Here is a 16,330-nt window from a genome sequence, read left to right on the forward strand (position 1 = left end):
CGGTAGGCCGATTTCCTGAAATGGCTGCCCCACATGCGAAATTACTAGGCTAGTGGGTACAAATACGTCTAAGGCCACTGAGGAAAACTGAAGATCATAGGACATCTGCTTCTAAACATGAACACTGGTAGCTTCCCGTTTTCAACAAGAAACAAACCAGAAGCCTCTTCAATGCCACCTAGTAGTACCAAAATAGGTACACGTGCTTAGCTAACGCTCCCAGTCCCCTCCACGCCCCTCCCCCTGAGAAAATGCTGCCCAGCCCTAAAAGACTGCATGACCCTGGGCTAGTCCCTTCGGGCCTTTGGCCCTCATTTGTCCCCAGGCTACCCAGTGGAGAGGTGGCCTGACTAGGCGTGCCGAATTAGAGGATTTCCCTACAGCACTGAGTGTGTGTTTGACGTCCTGGGCGCCGAACCCCAAGCTCTGGGCCTCCGCAGGGCGCGGTCACCTCGCGGGTAAATCCGGAGGCTTAAAGCATTAGAAGCTACAGTTTACAGAGCTCCAGGGAGGGCCCAAAGTACGACAAGCCTTTCTCCACGCCGAGATTGGCCCAGCCTTTTCTACATCTCCTGCGCAGCGCCTCCTCTTCCCTGCGGTTCACCTAGTCCACCCTCCAGACCTAATCCCGACTTCCGATTCTTCCCAGCGGAAGGGTCACCCAAGCCCCTTGGGTCCCCTTTCCTCTCTCCTTTTCTTTCCGCGCCGACCAAGCCAGTCCCAGTCTCCACAGTGGGGGGTCTCCGCCACCCTAAGCTCCTGACCACCTTGCAAGACCTGCCATCAGACCCCCATCACCTCTTCTGCACGTCTTGCCACGTTATCTGTCCCGATCGTCCCTCTGTCTTTCCCGCCACGACTGTCTTTCTATCCGATTTCTAACCCGCAGGTCTGCGGGTCCTCTGGCCGTGGTCCTTCCGTTTCACCCTGTCTGAACCTCTCATGACAGTTTCTCTATCCCCTTTAAGTCCTCCCTCACATGCCCCTCCGCGTATCTCTCCCTCTGCGTCCCCGCCCACGTCTGCACTTCTGTCCCCCGAAAGTGATCCTCCGTACCCGGAGTCGGGCCCTCCGTCCAGCCGGGACCCTGCTAACCATCCATTCCCGGGACCGGAGAGTCTGCGGCCCGGTTCTCCTCCCTCACCCGGGGAACTCTTCCCTCTTCCACTTTCTCTACTTTGAACCCATCCCAGCAGAGTCCAGGAAGTAGCCAGGCGCCGGGGACTGGCGGCGATGGCGCCCAATGGGACGCGCCAGCGGCGGCGGCGGCCCCGCCCAGAGTGCGAACGCGGCCAATGGACGTGCGGAGGCGGGACTTCCGCTGTCCCGCGGAGGGCGGGGGAGCGAACTGTTGTGGTGCGGAGCGTTGGGCGGGCGGCGGCCGGGCGGCCCAGGGGCTGCCGCGGGACTCGGGGCGCAGCCGAGCGGCTGCAGGGGTGGGGCGGGCCGGACGCGCCCCGGGGCCCGGACGCCACGGGTTCGAGGCCGGGCCCCGCGCGGGGAGGCCGCGCCACCCCGGGGGAGCTGCCCGGCGGCGAGTTTGCCCGGCAGCCGAAATAAGGCGGGAGCCTGCGGGGGCCCTCGGAACCCCCTGCCAACCCGGGCCTGGAGTCCTCGGGGAGCGGCTGCTTCCTGGGACGCCCTCTCGGACGTCCCCGCCGAAGGGTAACGGTTAAGGGCAGAAGGCGCCTTCGGGTGACTCCCGGCGGGGCCCTGCGAGCCGCAGGAGCCGACCCCGGGGCCGCGAGCGGGGAGGAAGGGGCTTGGCGGAGACGCGGGGCCGGAGACCGAAGGAGCGGGAGCGCGGCGGAGCGGAGCCGGGCCTCCCGGTCGCGGGGCAGGGCAGCGCCTCGGCTGCAGACGAACTCTGGGACCCTCGAGTGCGGGGGCCTCGGCAACCTGCCCCGCGGGGAGCGCGGCCGCGGAGTGGCCTACGGGGGACCCTCCCCCAGAGGGGCCGGCCCGGGGCGGGGAGATGAACGGCTTTAGCACAGAGGAGGACAGCCGGGAAGGGCCCCCCGCCGCCCCCGCCGCCGCCCCGGGCTACGGCCAGAGCTGCTGCCTCATCGAGGACGGCGAGCGCTGCGTCCGGCCCGCGGGCAACGCCTCCTTCAGCAAGAGGGTGCAGAAGAGCATCTCGCAGAAGAAACTCAAGCTGGACATCGACAAGAGCGTGAGTCCGCCCCCGCCCCCGGCTGGGCCCACGCACCGGGCAGCTCTCGGGCCGCTGCCCCGGGCTGCGGGCGGGACTCGGGGGCCCTCCCCGCCCTGGGCCTCGCCGCCCTTTATCTGCAAACTGAGGAGTTGGGCTTGCAAAGGCCGCTCGGCGCTGGTGGGCTCTAACTAGGACTCTGCCCAAATCCGGGAGGTTAGCGGCGGGGGCTCCGAGGACCCTTTCTGCCTGGGAAGATTTGATACCAGTTTTTAGCTCATTTTATTGGTGCAGACATGGGAGCAGGAAGAGGTGGGTTCATTTGGTTCGCCCACGGAGGAGCAGGTATTAGGGAGGAGGTGATGAAGGGACCCAGCTCTTCTCCAACTTCTCCCTCCTTCTCGGATCCGTGTTATTCCTTCAGAAAAAGAAAGGTGGCAGTTACGTCCCTGTCTGGGGCGGCCTCAGCTTCTGCAGAGGGTCACCGAGCTCGCTGCTCAGCAGGCAGCTGTGGGGACCTGGGATTTTCAAGGATGTGGCAGAAATAAGACGAAGATCTGGTCTCGGGAGGTGGCTCTGGCAGTCGAAGTGACGGAAAGGAAGAAAATCCATTTTTATAGGGTTAACTTCTTTACAAATACCCAGGAGGTTGGAGGTGGGTAATTTAAATTTGAATAGAAAACTTTTCCTGTGTGATTTCACCACTTCTAGTTAACTATTCTAAAGATGGGCGTATTGTCAACTAGTTAAGAACTGTTTGTTTAGACATCTGTTGCTGCAAGCCTTAAGTGGCTGCCTGGTGATTAGGAATTGGAAGTTAGAGGGGTATTTAATATTCAGGTAGACCAGCTAGGAGATTAGGTGGTTAACATCCATTCTCTTTTAGGACCAAAATTTCTCCACTTTGAGGGGAAATCAGAGATTGCTTGTTAAACTGAAAGGGCACCCACTTCTCCATTTCTGATTTTACAACTGAAAATGAGGCCCAGAGATAGGAAGTGACAGTGCCAAAGTCACACAGCACCTAAGAGGCTGGTTAATTTCTTGAATCCGTTGTCTGATTTACTTCCAAGCCCCATGCATAAGCCTTGATTAAGTGTTTAATAAGTAAAAAAAATTCTTCCCTGCCCTTCCTTCAACGCTTTTCGCTCTCACCCCCATTTTTTTTAAGTTAACAATTATATTTGCAACTCTTGAATGGAAAGATGCTACTTTGAAGTGGTTGAGGGTGAGTTGATGGCTTTCTTAGTACACATCTCTATCAATGAATGAATAAATGAATAAAAGGAATTATCTAAGCAAACACTGTTGGCTAGACACTGTCGTGGCCTGGATTAGGACATGTATGGAAATGAAATGTTTAATTCTAAGACAGTAATGAATTCATCCTCATGGAAACACTGCCCACCTTCTGTTTAGGTTGTTGGGAGCCTTTACTTGAGCAGCTTATAATAATATTTTATAGTACTAAAAAAAAAAGAAATTCCCAGTTCTTTTAAACCCACCATCTGAACAATTGTGCTGCTGCAACTGAGGCTCCATTTTCCCAGTGACCCCACTGGAAAACCTGTGTTGGGCTATGTTGACCATTTGACACACGCTGTCTAGAAGAGAGGCAGCCTGAGCCTGGTACTAGAGTTCCCAAAAGGTAATGCTTCTGAAGGAGTAGGATTTCAAGGCAGAATCACTCACAGTTTGTTTGAAGGTGGTGTTGTGGAGTCATTTCTTCTGAAAGGGATTCTATTTCATTCTCACAGGCTTGGGCAGGAATTCAGTTTTAAGTAACTGCTGTGTTACAAGAATTTTTAGCTGTTGCAGAAAGTGAAAAAGGAAAAAAAACACTAGAGCCTTTTCTACCACCCTCCTTTCTCCACCCCCAGTTCCCTAAAGGCCACTGGGCTCTGAAATTTCTGAAAACCAATATGTACTTGAAAACAGTTAAGGAGGAATAATGACTATTTATCTTGTAAAGGGGTCTAGCAGAGAACCTTTTTAAATAATAGCACCTTAAATCCTACTCATGCAGTTTAACTCCTTTCATGTAAACATTGGCAGTGTTCTGTGATTTATTAAGATATAACATGCTTTCAAACATCCCTCCAATTGACATATATCTGCTTTTTTCTGGAGAAAAGTAGAAGTGGAGAATAGAGTAAGGAAAACATTGCAGGAGGAAAGGACGTGTGCCAGGGGTTAGAAGGTCTGGATGACCTTGGCCGGGTCATTTCTCCACTCTAGGTGGCTTCAGGTTATCCCAGTAGAAAATGAGATGGGAGCCAGGGGGCTTACACTGGTGACTGCTGAGTTGTCTTCCATCTAGGATTCCATTATTCTAGTGTCCTGACTTGAAATCTCCCAGCCACAGCTTTAGGAATCACGTCTCTGCCTGTTCTTTTTCCAAGTCTGTCGCTCTGTGAATTTGAGGAACAGCTTAGTCTCTCAGACCTTACATGTGAGACTAGCTAACATGAGGGCCAGCTTCCTGTGAGGTATGTAGGGTATGCTGTGAGTGTGCTTGCTTTCCTCATAAAAGCACATCCGGTAGTCTATACATCAGCTAGGTGAGCTTCTTTGGGACAGTGACACGTGCTGTGTCCGCAGGTCCTGTGACAGAGTTGAATCTGGCAAAGCTATTCCAATCTGTTGCCATATGTAAATGTGGCTTTTACTGGCCTAAGCTGCTTTTAGATGCGAGGGGGTGGCTGTGTTGATGCAGCAGCATTTATTGATTACCTGCTGTCTGCAAGACACCCTCACAATGTAAACTTAAAACTACTCATGACTCACTAATCCAACCACATGAAAGTGCTAATTCATCTGAATAAAAAACAGTTTTCATTGTTTTCTCCGTGAAAAGGCCTGAATTAATTACGCTGGTTTCCTATCAGCTTACTTTTATCTTTAAGCATTTGAGGAATAAACTCATTCAGAAGTCTCTCAAGAACATTTGCGCAACATCTGGTTCAGTGTCACCAACCCCAAGTCATTTACAGTCATCCTCCATTCAACCCTGCTAGTTATATTCTTAATAAGAACACGTTCTTCACATCTTAGCTGCTGTTGCCGCCTTCACTTACTATTATAATAAGCCTCCAGCCTGCATTAGAAAAGCAGCAGTTGTATCCAGCTTCTTTTTTTTTTAAAGTTTCTTATTTATGTATTTATATATTATGGGCTGCGTTGGGTCTTCGTTGCTGCACGCGGGCTTTCTCTAGTTGCGGTGAGCAGGGACTACTCTGTTGCCGTGCATGGACTTCTCATTATGGTGGCTTCTCTTGTTGCGGAGCACAGGCTTTAGGTGCACGGGCTTCAGTTGTTGCAGCACGCAGGCTCAGTAGTTGCGGCACGGGGGCCCTAGAGCGTGTGGGCTCAGTAGTTGCGGCACATAGGCTCAGTAGTTGCGGCACATAGGCTCAGTAGTTGTGGCTCGTGGACTGTAGAGCGCAGGCTCAGTAGTTGTGGCACACGGGCTTAGTTGCTCCGTGGCATGTGGGATCTTCCCAGACCAGGGATCAAACCCGTGTCTCCTGTATTGGCAGGCGGATTCTTAACCACTGCGCCACCAGGGAAGTCCCCCAGCTTCTTTTATGTGGTTCCACCTTGTGAGAATTTCTGCACCTCTTTCCACTTCTCTTTGTGGATTAGATGTGTGGTGATGCAAGAATTATAAATAGATACACAGAAATAGTTTTTCAGAGGGTTGTCATCGTACAATAGTAACTGTTGTCAATGTAAAAATAGGCTGTCCCATCTACCATTACCACAGTGCCTTCTTTCCTGCTTTCCTGCTCCCGGGGCAGTGCATTCCAGCAAGGTATAAGTTCCTAACTCCTACAGGTCTGAAAATGTCACGTCTCTCCCTGCTTCAAAAACCTTGGGCGACCCTGTCTTGTTTGAAGGAAAGTCTAAGCTGTTCTCATGCCCCTGACCCCCAGATTTCTCCTGATGCTCCTGCACAGGCAGCCGCCTGCATCTAAGTGACATGGTCTCCTCAGGGCCTCTTCACTCACGCCTTCCATCGGCCTCATTTGAAACTTAAGTCGTGGCCTTTCCCATCTGGAATGCTTCCTGACTACCTGCAAATCCTCCCTTCTGGTCAGGGACCTCCACTCTAGCTCGCTCAGCCGCAGGGCCTTGCCCTTTGCTGTATCCATACCATTTGTTGTATTTATCATTCAGGGGGGACTTGGTTTATAACGCACTGCCCGGTGCGATATTAGCGTTCTCTTTGAGGGGTTCTCATTGTGCAATTCAGTAGGAAACTGGTGGAAATGATGGCTTGCATCTTGTTCTTCCTTGGTGTCTCCAATGCCTCGCAAGGGAGAAAAACCCCATAATTTGACAGATACCTGTTGCTGTTTCCATGGAATTGGCAACTCTGACTTTAATTTGCTTCCCAACAGGTAAGACACCTGTATATTTGCGATTTCCACAAAAATTTCATCCAGAGTGTACGAAATAAAAGGAAGAGGAAGACAAGTGACGATGGTGGAGATTCTCCTGAGCATGACACTGACATTCCTGAGGTAAAGGTCCAAAACTTTACCTTAAGAAAGCTGGGAGAATGGATTCTAACCTGATCCTTACCTCTGGCCTGGCCTAAGAAGTAATTTTAGTCTCCTCTTTGTTGCTGTGGTGTATTTGAAAAGTGACTAATAGAATCATAGTAATATGGAATCTGAGAGCTGAAAGCTTAGAAATCAACTGGTCTGACTGCCCCACAATTTTACAGACACTCAGAGTCACACACACAGTTTGGGAGCCCCAGTCCAGTGCCCTTTCCAGTAGGCTGTGCTGACTTTCTTCCAAAAAACCCTGCGAAATACCTAAATACAAGCACAATGTCAAGTTTTTAAAAACTTTGTTTTTGGCCTTAAAGTTAGAGACTGAGTGTATATGGATTGGGGGAAGTCATTTCCCCTCTGTTTTCTGGTCTACAAAATGAAGGTGTAAGTTGTCAGGTCACACCAGCTCTGATTTTCTGTCACTCTCTGATTCCTGGTCCAGGCTTGTTCCCAAAGATCTATTCCAAGGTCAGTTACACTGGCCCAGGGTTTCTCAACCTGGCACTGTTGACATTTGGGGCAGATACTTCTTTGTGGTGGGGCTGTCCTGTGCGTCGTAGCATGTTCAGCAGCATCCCTGGCTTCTACCCACTAGGTGCCATGCACACCTAGTGTCTCCAGACATTGCAGGTGTCCTCTGGGGGGCAGGATCATCCCCTGCTGAGAACCGTCGCACTAGATGATGAGCCCTAGGCTTCTCAAACCAGAAGCCTGCCTTTCCTTCAAGGTGCCAGTGTCTATTAAGCAAGGCTACAGGGAGGAATATCGAATTTTCTTTCTATCTAAATTGTTTTCACTTAAGACTCAGCAAAAGAAGAACCGTTTATAATGTACACTGGATATTTGATGCATGAATATTTCATAAGGCAACCGCCTGTTAGCACTCAGAGTGAAAATGACTGTGTAGGAATAGAAAGAGTAGGCAGGCCTTTGTCTGCAGATGTGGAGGAAACCTTTGAAAATATGGCCCTTTCCCTCTGCCCCTTCCTGTGTCCCCTTTTCTAGCATTGGTTTACAGTATCTTTCTAATGCTTTTAGCATTTTTATTATTATTTTATGAAAAAATGGATGTATTTACTTTCTAAATGCTTTTCACAAAAAAAAAAAAAAAGGTTTGAGGAATGTTTGAAAAGAAAGAAGGACTTTGGTCCCTCATATTGATCATTCATTTTGTTTTTAAGTGCTCTCCACCTGCCTGAAGCAAGAACATCTCTTTTAGAGGCAGGTAAAGGCAGCCCAACTTTCTGGGCCTTCAATATTTCATGACTGTGCAGCTTTCCTCTCTTCCTTTGTTAGAAAAAAAAGGGAGGGTCCTTTCCCCTCTGTTACCCAGTCATCTGCAGAGACCCTGACCCTAACCTGCTGATTTGTACATTTGCTACAGTAGCTTTGAGCTTTCTCTGGAAGGCTGTTAAGGATCCTAATACCCGAAGGCTGAGCCTAGGGGAGAACTATTTGAGAATACCAGTACTTCCCACTATCCTCCGTCATGCCCCTCTATCTACTCTGTGCCGAGCTCTGGCCTGTCTTCCTCCAGGATGTCTGTCTGCTTTTACCTTTGCTCTCCATGCCTGCTATGCCCTCTAGCATCAGCACCCCTGCAGAGCTCAACTTCACCATCTCATTTCTGGACCATTGCTGCAGCATCTCCCTCTGCTGTCCCTCCACCCCCAGTCAGGCTTCCCACAAACCACCACAGATCCATCTTCCTAGAACAGCGCCCTCCCATCTAGGTTCTCTCCTTCTGCTTGTCAAGACACGCTACCACCCAGTCTCACCTTTTAAACCCATCACGAGAGCCTCTGACCCCTAGCCTGTATGTCCTCTCATGGCTTTCCGAGCCCATGGCCTTCTCTCTCATTCCCTACTCTAGTTCTTTTCCTCACTGTCTCTCTAAACCCTGCCTCTCCTTAGCAGAAGCTTCACAACCTCCATCAGCCTTCTGGGACCACCCCTCCCCCGCCAGAACTCTGCTTCCACTGTTGTTTCTGTCCTTCCAGCCAGTTATTAGTCCTTGGTGGACCATTTCTAAGACTTCTTTGTAGTCTCTCCATCCCCACCCCTATCTAACGTAGTGCTAGGCACACAGTGGGCTCTCAGTGAGTCGTGGCTGGTCAGGTGATGGATAATGTGTTTCTCCTCTTCTCTCTAGGTTGATCTGTTCCAGCTGCAGGTGAACACTCTCCGACGTTATAAACGGCACTACAAATTGCAGACCAGACCAGGCTTCAATAAGGCCCAGTTAGCAGAAGTAGGTAGACAAAATTGCGCTCTAAAGAGGGAGAGCCAGCGTTGTGCTTCTGATGGTGACCTTGATTCTCCATGTGTGTCTATACGTAATCCCTTCCATACCTCTGGAAGCAACTTCCTCTTTCCTCTTTTGCACAATTTAGAATCCCCCAGCTTTAGACCTAGAAAGGCCTGATTTCCATAAAAGAAACCAGGGCACAGAGAAAGGAAAGGACTTGCTTAAAACCATACAGCAAGTTGGTAGCTTGGAATCTCAAGAGTCCTGATTCTAAGTTCTGAGTGTTCTTTTGTTTGTTCATTTGTTTGAATCTTGTTTTGCAAGATTCTTTCTAGATATGTTCCATTCTGCACATGCGGTGTGTCTGATTAATCATCCCCAAACCTTTACTCATGTTCTGTAGGAGCTATTTTTCTTTCTTTGGTTGTTTTCCTTGAATTCTTCTACTCTCATGTTGGTAATGGAAGTATTTATTACAATGAACGGAGCCTAAGAACGTTTTCTCCTGCCCTGAGTCCCTAACACAGTTCCGGGCGTGGGATGGGGATGCGGGTGCTCCACTGGCCATTATTTTAATATACTGACAGCCCTGCCTTGATACTTCCGTCCTGTTGGCATTTGTGTGGGTACCCTCTCATCCTTCTTTTCTAAATGTGTTTTTCTGTCTATTGTAGAAAACTTGGGAAATGATGAAAAATGCCATCCTACTATTCAGAGACAACCACTCTGTAGTTTTCGTTCTCTGACTCCCTTTTTATCTGAACCAGTGCCCTCGGTCCATCCAGAGATTTCCTTATGGGGTCACATCCCTGTTGGTTTTTGGTCTTCCCTTTAGAGCTTTCTTGCCGATCCATCATTTTTCCTTAAACCTCTCCTTCACCAGCGTCCAGATAAACCACAGAAGCACACAAGCCTTTCCTACTTCAAGATAACATTACCCTAGCCAGTGTCCACCCCTGGTGGGAGGGGTGGGATGAGATGGGGCAAGAGGAGACCTGCATTCTCAGGGCTTGGAAATAAAGTATCAGGAATACATAGTAAATGATGAATTTTTCTTCAAATCTCGTGTCTTTCAAGAGACAGTTATGTACTATTTAGATGGTTTTTTGGGTGAGACACTTACATCTGTTCAATTGGGTATTTATTTGACACAATTTTAAAAGGACACTTTTCTGCCCAGTTCCTGGGCCTGAGAGCTTATGGTAGCAGCTGGTCAACCCTTGCAGTCCCAGTCTCTTGCTCCATGAGGATGACCTTGAGACTACGCCATGATGGACAGTTGGCTGCCACTGAAACAGAACTGCACCTTAGGAGTGTTGTGGAATAAAGTGTTGCTTTTGGAAGCCTGGAAACCAAATCACCTAAACCTGGGAAGAAAGGGCATTCTGCATCCTGTAGCGCTGCAGGAAGTTCTGCAGTAATCATAACCCCTTCCATAGCTCTGGGAGCAACTTGCTGTTCCCTCTTTCGCACAGCTTAGAATTTGTGGCCCTCGTGGTTCACGTGGTTTAATGGACTCTGGTTTTCCTCCCCATGTAGACTGTCAGCCGACACTTCAGGAACATACCCGTGAATGAAAAGGAGACGCTCGCTTACTTCATCTACATGGTGAAGAGTAACAAGAGTAGACTGGACCAGAAATCAGAGGGCGGCAAGCAGCTTGAGTGATGATGAAGCACATCTTCAAGAAATGAAGTATAATGCTTAATGCACAGGTGATATCTGCTACATTTAAGCCCGTAAAGACTGTTAAATTTTATTGTAAATAAAAAAGTTTGAATGATGAATACTGTAAATCTTTTCGGTCAGGAGGATTATATTCTCATGATTCAGCATGTTTATACACAGACTTTAAGGCAACTACTGGACTAAAAAAAGAAAAAAGATCGGAAAAAGAATGAAAGAAAAACAATGTATTGCCACATTCAGCAAAGCATTAAGTCAGTTCTACTGGAAATGTGGGATGACAGATATTTTGGTAGTCATCTTGTAATTCCATGCTGCCACATGTGAGGTGTAGCCCTGGACCAGCAGCGAGGTATGGCTTGGCGGGGAGGTACATGAGCAGACCCGTCTGCTGGGGACATAGGCGCCCCTCTTTGTTGCAGGCTTTGTCGCTTATCAGCAAATCCATTTGACACTGGTCCCTCGCCAGCTTTGTGCTTTGCACACAGTAGGCACTCAGTCAGGATTTGCTGGTTAATCCAGCTGTCACTAACAGTGCCAGCCTTGTGCTTCCCACCTCCAGGTATTGAGGCCTCTGCCGTTTCTGTTGCTCACCACTTAACTTCCGGAGTGTGAGGAAATCCTGACGCACCAACAGGATATTTCAGGTCAGACGAGAACTTCAGGGCAATCTCACGTGCCAGGCTGTATCTGTGGAGGTTCCAAAAACACTGAGGCAGAGCCCCTCCCGGGAGCCACGGCTCTTTGTTCACCCCTTCATGCTTCATGGTCAAGTTATGTATTGTGACTTCAGCCATTCTCCTGTGCCAGAAATGCTTTGACAAATGAAGATATTTAGTGGCGTGGGGCTCATGTTCTCAGAAGTACTAATCCTTAATTCACAACCACAAGAAAGCTGCCACGGACCATGTGGTTCCTGCTCCAAAGTCCAGCTCTGGGATAGAAAGTCTGACCAGCTTTGACCTCCTTGGAGGTCAGCAGCAAATCATGGGTTTGAGCAACACAGGTCAGTGCCATCCGATGTTCATTTTTGTGAGCAATTTGCCTCTCCTTTAGGGGGGACGATTGCTAAAGTTTTTTAAGTATTAACAATTACCTGATTTTTTTTATGTTCAAAAACTCAGATTCCTCTATCTAATTATATCAGAGCCAAAGTATCCTTTGAAAACAAAGCTTTATATCCAAAAGTATGCTTTTGCAAAATTTTCTAGTCAGTGTGTTGGGGGGCAGAGGGTGTGGACAGGGAGTGGGAAGGAAAGAGAAGAAAGGACTTGAATTCTAATTTCTGACCATCTTGACATATATTGTGGTCAAAGGTATCACTTTCTTACTCAGTTTTCATTCTGAGTTCTTTCTTAAGCCTTAAAAAATAAAAGCAGGGCTTCCCTGGTGGCGCAGTGGTTGAGAGTCCGCCTGCCGATGCAGGGGACGCGGGTTCGTGCCCCGGTCCGGGAAGATCCCACATGCCGCGGAGCGCCTGGGCCCGTGAGCCATGGCCGCTGAGCCTGCGCGTCCGGAGCGGGTGCTCCGCAACGGGAGAGGCCACAACAGTGAGAGGCCCGCGTATGGCAAAAAATAAATAAATAAAATAAAATAAAAGCAGCAGTGGACAGCCTGGCCTGGCGGAGCATTTTAGTGACTCACTGACGGCTTAATCTGAGCATCCACGCAGAGAAGTCAGAACAACCCCACCCCCTGGCCCCCAAGCATGGTGGTGGAGTGGCCAAAGGTCTCAGTTCCGTGGAGCATGCATTCCGTGGACGGGGACAGGGCCACCACTCTCACTAAATAAAACGATGTGTGTTCGCTGTAGCCAAGGTTTCACCAGTGTTCACGATGCATGTCTAGCAGATTGCAGCCTTTTAAAATATGTATAAATGAATGTACATAGAGCATACTCTAGACTATGAAGGGATCTTATTTTCATACACCTGGGCACGTGAGGGTGCTCTCTGCGTGTTTTTAGTTGTGCAGGTTCAATAGGTATTTAGAGTGTCTCGCTACTCACAGCTGAAGGCTGTTGATGTGTGAGCATCAGGAAGGCTCTAAAGTATGTGGCTTATGTCGGTGTTTTTCCTGAGAAGCTGAGTTAGAAAGGCTTTGAAGGTGTCAAACACCAAACCCCCTTTGTCAAGGGGAGTGTTTTCTCATCAGGCTGGAGTTTGGGGACAGGTGGGGTTAAGGCGTTGGTAACCTGCTCTCTGGAAATGTCCACATCTTATTGAGAAAAAAAGTGTGTCTTTCTGATGTTTGAACCAGAATTGTGGATGTGTAGGTCTTGTCACTGTTTCTTCAATAGCAGATCTGTGTTCCCAGTTGAGAGACAGCAGTACGCTTCTATACAAGAAGCTGTGGTGTTAGGCTCCGTCTGTTCAAGTGTGTCTGTAAGAGTGCTTTCATTCCCACGTGAAGCCTGGGGAAACTTTCCCCTCTCAGCCAGATGCTGTGCATACTCGAGTCCCAAGCCGTCTTTCCTCTAAGGAGAGGTCCTTTGGAAAGTGGAGGTTATGGGTGTCTTAACTGTTGAAAGCATGTCAGGTGAGAGAGAAGACAGAGCTCTCTGAACTTATATTTTCCTTGTGTGCAGAAATCTATTCTTTCATCAGACCACTAAGCCACTTGCCTTAGCCTCTTCTGCAGTCTCCCATGGCTTGATCTGGGGCAGGAGACTTCTGCCTGTCAGAGGTGGCCGACCCTCCAAAGCAACCGGATCTGGCTTTGGGGAGCAGTGGGGCTTGGGGAAAGCAGCCCTCATCGTGGCTGCCTGTTTTTTATACCACCTGTCAAGGACTCGTGTGTCTCTCCACCTGTAATGTTGCAACATTGCCTTCTCTCCTCTTGGTGCTCCTGGGCAAAACTGGAATGTGCAATCCAGAACTGGCACTGTCTTAAACAGCACAGCTCCTGCCTCAGTTTCCAGCCTGCTGTGATTCTTTCATAGGCCCTGAAGGGTGTCACATGGAATTGTCAACATCTTGCCATTTGTGTTGCTTCATTTTAAGGTTTTTAAAAAACAAACGGACAAACTTCTTATTTCAACGAACAAACCCTTAGGTTGGCAACATCATGTGAAAACAATCATAGCTGAATCCCTTGAAAGATTGCAACCAAAGGATTCAAGACCGCTGGTGTAAAAGGAAGAGGAATTTCATTTATGTGATACAGCCGCCAAGTTGTTAGACGTTCCTGTCATAGCTAAATAGTCACATCTAGTCTTCCAGAGAGCAGATATTAATAATTGTTTGCAGCTGGAATGTTGCATCTAACCTTGGCATTTCAGCTGTTTATTTTGTGGGGACTTTTTTGTTAATATCCTGGAGGGCACCTGCCTGGTAGAAAGGAGAAAGTAGGAGAGGGAAGTTACTCAGAGGCCCGACCATGGATCCCAGAGTTGTTGCTGCACAGAAATCATCCGAAGGCTCTCAGTCATTACCATGACAAGATCCAGAAGTTGGGAAAGGACCTTTAAGTCATCCAGTCCAGTCTCCCCATAGGTGCTGGCATTCTGCCTACAACCGTCCCACCAAGGTTTGAGCAGTCTGGGCTTAAACACCTCTGAGGACAGAGAACTCACTACCTCCTGGGGAAGGCTGTTCTATCTTTGTAAACCTCTGGCTTTTCTATGTTCTCTGGAATTTCCATCTTAGTCTCTGCCTAATGGGGGCCAAGTTAGTTGGCCAAGGACCTAATTGCTGCACTGTCCCAGGGCATAGTGTTTGTCTCTGGGGAAGGAGCAGCTAGCATATAGACACTCTGGTGTCCTGGCTGTCCTTCCCCCCTAGTATTAGTTCCTTATTGGAGATGTTGAGGTAACCCCAATGTCATCCTGCTGGGACGAAGTATAACATCATTTTACTCCCTTGATCTTGCTAAAGCTGATGGAGGAGGTCAGGGTAGGAGGGAGTGCTATCAGGCTGCTAAAAAAAATACCTTAAGACAGAGGAGGCCTTAGTTTTGTGCTTGCCTCACAAAAACTGATGCTCATATCACTTAGGAAAAGTTGTAGCTAGAAGATTTTAAAATATGATCATTGCTCTGTCTGAAGTTGAAAGGTTATAGGGCCCCTGAGGGCTTGTACCTTAAGATTCCTGCAAGTACGTCACACATTGTTTTTATGGAGAAAACAAAGCTTAGAAACTTGGGAGAACCACATGTCTCAGTGCCAGAGAAGTGCCGTATTTTCAGGCTGGAAAGTCCTTTGAGGTCGCCGTTGCCCAGTCCTTGATTTTTAGAGATGGGGAAACTGAGATTTGCAAAGACTTGCCCGAGTGCTGTGGCATCATCTGGACTAGCCTTCTGTCCTCCTGACGCTTCTGGCGCTCGTTCACTTTCCAACTTGCAGCATAGCTGTAACCCAGTCTGCAGTGAGCTGCCCTCAGAACCTTGAGACCTAGCCCTTGAGCAGAGGTTCCCAAGGCCAGCCTGGCTCTCAGGGAACCAACCTGTAGAACTCAAGGTTGTGAGACAGGACTGGGAAGGCAGTCAGTTGAGTTTTGCAAAATGAATGGGAGGGGAGAACAGAAGGAGCCTGTAATTTAAGACCAAGGTTCCAAAGTCCTGGCGGGAAATGTGGTGGTGTCCTAGCCTCTAAATTCTCACTAAATACACTTGCCTTTCAGGTGGGTCACTCAGGTGACCCTGACATGAACAGACACAGCTCTGTGGCCCTGCCGTTTGCAGCCCCCATCCCTGTTAGCGAGAGAGGCAGTTGAACTGAAGGACAGGTGAGCTCAAGATCATGCCCTGGGAAGCATGGTGCTTTAGGGATGCCTTTGTATTCCTTTCACTTTATTACAGACTGTTTTCAAGTTTATGGTTAGGAAGGGTAAAGTGATCCCATTTTTTGAGGTGGAATCCAGCCGGGGGCAAGGTGGGACCTTTTCTTAGAGTAGGAATGTCTACAATCAGTCATTTCATCTAGCTTGCACCTTCAAACGCAAACCCTTCGGTGGCTTTCACTTAATGAACACATCTTTGCCAATGACAGAGGCTTGTACAGGATCCCTGTTTTCACATGTCTATTATCTGTTATTCCCGTCAGAGTGTTTTGGGGGTGCGGGTTGGTTTGGGTTTTTTTTCCATTTTGTGACTGCCTTATCGAAAAGCAAGTGCCCTTCCATTCCAGGCTTCCTCATATTGTACATGTTTCCTGCCAAACTGGGGGGATCATTTGTATTTTAATTTTGTAATCTATGGCTCTGTACTGTTGAAAGGCTCTCAATTCTGTGGGGTCTCCTTAGTATGTATGTGACTTTTCATGTTGCAGTATCACACAGATGGGATGGCCCGACTTTCGCTCTTAATAAACGATCTGAATGAGAAACAAGAGACACACTCTGTTGTACCCTTTGAATGTCCACATGGAGCTCAGATGCTTTCACTTGCACATTCGGCCCCTGGCTGTGTAGGACAGTGACTGGGGACAGCGATCTGTCCTCCACTCGCCCTTCCACTCCCAGTGCGCATCATGTGAGTTCAGCTCACAGAAGTGTGACCCTGCCCTCCCACTCACTCCTGTGCAAAGAGATTGGCTGTGGTTGGACGTCCCGATTCGAGCCTGAGTGCTGCGTAGCACAGCAGGTACCCTGGCCCCAGAGCTTCACTCTGGTCTTCAGTTATCCACCTATAAAAGTTCTAAGTAAACTGGATGGACGGTTGCAAATTAAAATGCCTGTTGGG

The 16,330-nt window shown here is 48.8% G+C and overlaps 1 protein-coding gene across 2 annotated transcripts; it reads left to right on the top strand.

Moving 5' to 3' along the window:
- Nucleotides 1–1,377: 1,377 nt before the first annotated feature.
- SAP30L (SAP30 like) lies at nt 1,378–15,971 on the top strand. 2 transcript variants are annotated; one of them, XM_060296520.2, is made up of 4 exons: nt 1,378–2,173; nt 6,556–6,678; nt 8,870–8,968; nt 10,505–15,971. In XM_060296520.2, exons 1-4 carry the CDS (start codon nt 1,976–1,978, stop codon nt 10,631–10,633), a joined length of 549 nt encoding a protein of 182 aa, XP_060152503.1. In that variant the 5' UTR covers nt 1,378–1,975; the 3' UTR covers nt 10,634–15,971. The 2 variants fall into 2 exon arrangements, with proteins under 2 accessions (XP_060152503.1, XP_060152504.1); XM_060296521.2 differs by lacking the exon at nt 8,870–8,968.
- Nucleotides 15,972–16,330: the final 359 nt, after the last annotated feature.

Source organism: Globicephala melas, chromosome 3, assembly GCF_963455315.2.
Source record: "Globicephala melas chromosome 3, mGloMel1.2, whole genome shotgun sequence".
Lineage (NCBI taxonomy): Eukaryota > Metazoa > Chordata > Mammalia > Artiodactyla > Delphinidae > Globicephala > Globicephala melas.

Bases quoted from the DNA above. Each gene is read 5' to 3' on its own strand.
- SAP30L (XM_060296520.2), top strand. From the start codon at position 1,976: ATGAACGGCTTTAGCACAGAGGAGGACAGCCGGGAAGGGCCCCCCGCC. The intron at 2,174-6,555 runs GTGAGTCCGCCC...GCTTCCCAACAG, and splicing joins AGCTGGACATCGACAAGAGC to GTAAGACACCTGTATATTTG. The intron at 8,969-10,504 runs GTAGGTAGACAA...CTCCCCATGTAG, and splicing joins ATAAGGCCCAGTTAGCAGAA to ACTGTCAGCCGACACTTCAG.